Source organism: Sabethes cyaneus, chromosome 3 (assembly GCF_943734655.1).
Source record: "Sabethes cyaneus chromosome 3, idSabCyanKW18_F2, whole genome shotgun sequence".
Lineage (NCBI taxonomy): Eukaryota > Metazoa > Arthropoda > Insecta > Diptera > Culicidae > Sabethes > Sabethes cyaneus.
In genome coordinates this window covers 234,646,469-234,652,468 of record NC_071355.1, presented here as the reverse complement: position 1 = coordinate 234,652,468, position 6,000 = coordinate 234,646,469, and the positions used below count along the sequence as shown (strand labels likewise).

Sequence of the window (6,000 nt, the reverse complement as noted above, 5' to 3'; positions counted from 1 at the left end):
AATGGTACTAGCCCATTGCATGAAATAAGGTAAAACTCAATTTTAACCTGATAAAATTAAATTTTGGTTTCTAATGTTTGTAGCTAAATATATAAAAATCTTAAAATACACAGTTTATTGCCACTAAAATTACAACAAAATTGAATTATTGTCAATCAATGTGAATCACCAAACACAGCAATGCTACCACTCTCATCAATGCTCTTCATTTAGACAAAATATTTCGTTGAATCATAATAGGATTAAACTGGAACTGAGTTGAAGAAACGCAGCTTAGTACTGCACTATTCCATGAATGTGAATGTTTTTGTTTAGGACTCACTGTAATCAGTTTCAGTAAGTGAACTAATCCGAACCTAATGCTATGCGATTGACATAAACATTCGAATGATGTCGTTTATTCTGAGCGGTGATTCCTGTACTCGAGCAAAATCAACTTCAACAACCACTCGCCGCAGAGCGAGAGTGAGTTACTTTAAACCGAAACCGTATAATCTGACACTAATTTAAATATAAAATGATCGTCATTACGTCCATCGTTGGTCAGTAAGTTTCTTCACTTCTAGGGGATCACATCGAATCGTTCGCGGAAAGAAAACGAAACTAATCATCGATCAGAGGATCAGAGGCCTAACAAAAAAAAATGTGGCGGAAGATAGACTCCCTGCTGCTGGTGCTGCTGGCAGTGCTGGTGGCAACGGTTCGGGCCAACACAAATAGCACCGACGGAACGACGAAGGTCCTGTGTTACTACGATGGATCCGCTGCACTGCGAGAAGGTAGGTGTGCGAAGCTTCCAGATTTTGTGTTGACCTTCAGATAGACGTCGCCGCGGGATCAGTTGATTAATTAATAGTGAAGCAATCAAGCTGATTGAATCAAGGACCGGTGTTCGTTCATGTAAACATTCTCGTATTCAGTCAGAGCCTGACTGGCGGTTATCAGCGAGAGCGTTATTCCTAGAACCAATCTTGCTGACCTCATTCAAAACAGCCGGATTGCTGTCAATCAAAATAGTATAATTCATTCCGTTTGATGTTGTTTGTTTACAGGCCTCGGTAAGGTAATCGTTTCGGACATTGAGCTTGCACTGCCGTTCTGTACGCACCTTATCTACGGATACGCTGGAGTGGATGCAGCTAACAACTACAAGCTTCGTGCCATCGACGAAAGTTTGGATTTGGACTCGGGAAAAGGGCAATACCGACAGGTTACCACTTTAAAACGACGCTATCCGGCTTTGAAAGTACTGCTGAGCGTTGGTGGATACAAAGATCTTGCTGAAGAAAAACCGTTCGAAAAGTATCTGACATTATTGGAGTCGTCCGGAAGTCGCACGGCTTTTGTTAACTCAGCGTATTCACTGTTAAAAACCTATAACTTCGATGGACTAGATTTAGCATGGCAATTCCCGCAGAGCAAACCGAAACGTATCCGAGGCTGGACCGGAAAGCTGTGGCATGGATTCAAGAAATTGTTCACCGGTGACAGTGTGCTGGATCCTAAAGCTGACGAACATCGGGAGGAATTCGTAGCGCTGGTTCGCGATCTGAAGAATGCTTTTGTTCCGGACAATTTCCAGCTGGGTTTGACCGTGTTACCGCATGTTAACGAGAGCGTTTTCCTAGATGTTTTCCTGTTGAAGGACAATTTGGACTATATTAATTTGGCTGCATTCGATCAGCAAACTCCAGAGCGAAATCCAAAGGAGGCCGATTTTGGTGGACCGCTTTACGAGCCAACGGAGCGTGTTGTTGGGAATAATGTCGATGCCAAAGTGAGCCACTGGTGAGATTCTTTTTTTCAATTGATTTTAACATAATTTTTAATATGAATTTTAACTTTAAGGATGGGAAAAGGAGCACCACTTTCGAAGCTGGTTGTTGGCATTCCCACGTACGGTCGGGGATGGAAGCTAACGGAGGAATCCGGAATCACAGGCGTCCCACCGTTGCGAGCTGACGGACCGGCCGTTGCGGGACCGTACACTGGAATTCCAGGATTCTACAGCTGGGCCGAAGTATGTGCCAAGCTGCCCAATCCGGGAAATGCCAATCTGAAGGGTGCGGATTATCCACTGCGCAAAATTGGTGATCCCACGAGACGCTTCGGAGCGTACGCTTTCCGCGTACCGGACGAAAACGGAGAGCACGGAATTTGGCTGTCCTACGAGGATCCGGAAACGGCTGGAAATAAGGCTGCCTACGTGAAGGCGAAGGGACTGGGAGGAATATCGATTTTCGACCTGGGCAACGATGATTTCCGTGGTAACTGTGCTGGGGATAAATTTCCCATTCTCCGTGCCTCCAAGTATCGACTGTAGTTTATTTAATCATTCAGAGACGGTGTTCTATTCTTATGTAAAGAATCATATCAAATAGAATAGTGTATATTGTTTGTGTTCTACACTGAGAGATTAACCAATTATCACAGTTTGCAGCCCAATTAAACATGAATGGTAGGATTCTTTTCTGTAAAGAACAATACGTTTGACGTTTGCTTTGAACTACAGAAATGATCCCTTGATTGCGTTTGGAATGGTGGAGTAAAATAGTACATCTTTTCTTTTGATATAGGCCATATTGCTGTCCATGATAGTAAAAGTTTACCCCAGCTTAGGTTTTTTAGAACAATTTTTAATCTCGTCCAGCCGATTCCTTTCAGGAACTTTGATCTTTAATCCGATATACCCCGTGTCTTTTTTTATGGTGACACTTTCATTGAAATTTCCGTTTCGCTTCTTGAGCACGGAACAAGCTTCATTCGGGAAAGGGATAACGTAAAATTTGCATTGCAAGAATAGGGAAGCCCTTTCACGTTACGAAGTTCTTCTCTTTGGTGTATGGCAGACAAAAAGGCGGGCTTTACGGTACGGTATGCACCGTCCTGCACATTGAAGTGCTAGATGTCGAAAAGTTTTATGCATAGCTCGCTGTAGTAGTGAAGTACTAAATGATATTAATGATGCTTTGCTGCTAAATGAAGGAAATTTAATTTAATTCGCGTTTTAATTGGTTTCCATCGTTGTTTGACAGCTCGTATATTTGAAATTTCTAACTGCAAATTTCCCTCATCAGTAGAGAAGTTTTGGCTCGTATTTCGTATAGCAGAGCTTTACAAAGTTTTACAGTAGATAGTAATTGTATAGCAAATGTCGAAAGTGACGTCAATAATAAAGAATATGACAACAAATTTCTTGCTTTAGAACCTTTCTCAATATCGTGGTATTGCCATAATTTCTCGCATTCCAATGCATTTTGAAGCAATTATCAATGAAAAATTATACCTTCAAATTAAAAACAGAATGTAGAAGCACTTTATATGGTAGTAGATTGGACAATATTTCCTCTTCCATAATACGAAGTACGCTGAATTTTTATAAACATACAATCATTCAAACAGCATCTATCTCTAACTTCCACAGAAACCCGTTTGCAATATTCTGGTAAAAGCCAACAAATTTATGAACCGCTAAGCTAAGCCGATGGGTTAACCCTCAATTAGTCAACCGGATTTTGATATATTCCTTACCTGTACCTGGACCCGGTTGATCAGATTGCTTTTCAGATTGGTTGATCAATTGAAGATTAAGTAGAGGGATCCGGTGAAAGAGCAATGGAGCCGCACATTTAGGATGGCATGTCGCCACTCTGTCAATCTACTCAGGGTGTATATTTAGTCTAAACAACTGGCTTTATTAACAGAGCTGTCTAAAACGGCTTGAACGAGAAAACAGAAGCAGACATAAGCGATAACCATCGTGTGCAGAGCTGAGCACAATGGTTGATTCGAGGGGCCTCTGCATCTCCCCCTTTTATCTGTAGAAATCTGTAGTCGTACTTGATTAGTAGCCGATAGATCCAGATGAACCAATGGAGCGGAAGAAGTTGGTGACTTTCTAGAGATAGACGCAGAAGGGGATGATTGGTTAGAAAAAGCCCATTAGTTTTCACGGTTTGCATATCATCTTTCCCAGTTCTTCTAATGTTCGTTTTTCACGATGTTCACGAAAAAAGATGTTCAACAGCATTTTGAGGGGGTGATCCGACCAGCGGGCGGCGAAACAAGAAACACAAGAAACTTTGCGACGGTGGAGACAATTTACGTCAGATTGAAAGCGGAGTCTAAGAGGATTAGGCTAAAAATAAATGCGTCGAAGACCAAATACATGAAAGGAAGAGACTCAAAGGAGACAAACGCGTGTCTTCCACGGACGGTAACCGTTGACGGCGACGAACTAGACATATTACTGAGTTTGTGCATTGGGGATCGTTGGTGACCGCGGACAACAACACTAAGAAAGAGATCTATCGGTGCATTCATGCGGGAAATCGAGCCTACTTTGCGCTTCGCAAAACGCTACGATCAAGCACTATACGCCGCCGTACGAAGCTGACAATGTTCAAATCCCTAACAGACTGGTAGCTCATAGAAGACATACGCGCCCTTGTCGTGTTCGAGCGGAAAGTGCTGCGGACGATATCTGGTGGAGTACAAATTGAAAGCGGTGAGTGGCAGGGGCGTATGAATCACGACCTACAGGTACATGGAAAGCTTCCCATCGTACATCTGGTGAAAGTCGGTAGGCTACGTAAGGATGCCGGGCGATAGTGCGATGAAAACAGTTCTCTTCAACAACCCCACCGGCACCAGGAACAGAGGGATTCAACGTGCAAGATGGCTCGACCAGGTCGAAAGTTATTTATAGCTTTTGAGACAACTGGAAAACTGGTGACGACTCGCCTAGATCAAGTGGAATGGTGACGATTGCTTGAAACAGCACGAGCCACTCCGGTTCTATGCTGCTACCGACGATGTTGACTTGCACAACGAGACTTTGTCTTGGGCTTAGGCTTGAGATCGGAATTCAACTTGAACTTGGATTTAGAGTGGAACTTAAATGTAGCATAGTGTAGGCTATGGGATGACTACTTTCATGACAACGTTTGCAACGATCATAACTAGAATGCTGCTTGTTCTTTAGCTACAATATACCGTTCTTATTCAAACTTAGAACAGTCTCAAACTTCGAACACTTCAGAATAAAATGCTTGTTAGTATCGCTAATATGATAACACTAGATATACCAGACCAGTCATTTTGACTGGTCGTGCAATTTCAATTTGAAATTTCTACAACATCTAACATTTGACTTTAGAAACGATGTTATGACTTTTGTAGCTATAAGTAGAGAATACATTTTATGAACTTAATGTTACTTATATACAAAGTAACATTAAGTTCATAAAATGTATTAGTAACAAATATAATTTTTGTTTTTGCCATTTATACCAGCACCAGTCAAAATGACTGGTGCAAGATTCTATGAAGAAATGTAGCAATTCGGGAGAACGGTGAGTTCGAAGCATGAAATTATTCAGTGAAATGCCGTTCCTAATGGTTCTTGGCCATTTTTGTAGAGTTTTGTCGAGAGTCGGTCCTTTTCGGCGGTTCTATTCTTCAGCTGACTAATTTCTCGCCGGATCATTTTGAGATCGGAAGTCGAAGCGCCCTTAGGCTCTCATACGTTGACTTTTGCTCCATTTCCTTTTGCTATATCATCAATTGAGATCCCATCAAATAACTGCTTCCACTCAACAAACCACTATGCGCTCGTTTGTGGCCAGGTTTCCCTGCTCGTTCCTACACATATCAGGCCTCGGTGTGCATCCTTTACGAGATCGGTTCACCTTCTCATAGAACTTGCGCATCTCACTAGTCTGAAATAGTGGTTCTAGCTCTCCTTCTGGCGTTTTGCGGCCTCACTGATGGCCGAACGTATCCTGCTACATTTATCTTCGAGGGTCGAAGCACCTGGCCACAGAGGAAGGTGCATAGTATGCGCGTAGTTCTCATCACATTCCGGGTTGTCTAATTATCAGGCATTCAATTTATCCTCTCAAACGCGCGATAATCTATGAATTTTGCCTACTACGAAAAAAACTGAACAAATGTGAAACGAGAATGTTTTATACCCATGTATAGTCGTTCGTGAGCATG

At 42.3% G+C, this 6,000-nt stretch overlaps 1 protein-coding gene across 1 annotated transcript; it reads left to right on the top strand.

Moving 5' to 3' along the window:
* The first annotated feature begins 547 nt into the window (after positions 1-547).
* LOC128744751 (chitinase-like protein Idgf4) lies at positions 548-2,484 on the top strand. Its single transcript, XM_053841965.1, has 3 exons — positions 548-779; positions 1,053-1,788; positions 1,849-2,484. The coding sequence occupies exons 1-3, from the start codon at positions 644-646 to the stop codon at positions 2,321-2,323; spliced, it is 1,347 nt and encodes a 448-aa protein (XP_053697940.1). The 5' UTR covers positions 548-643; the 3' UTR covers positions 2,324-2,484.
* The last annotated feature ends 3,516 nt before the right edge of the window (positions 2,485-6,000 follow it).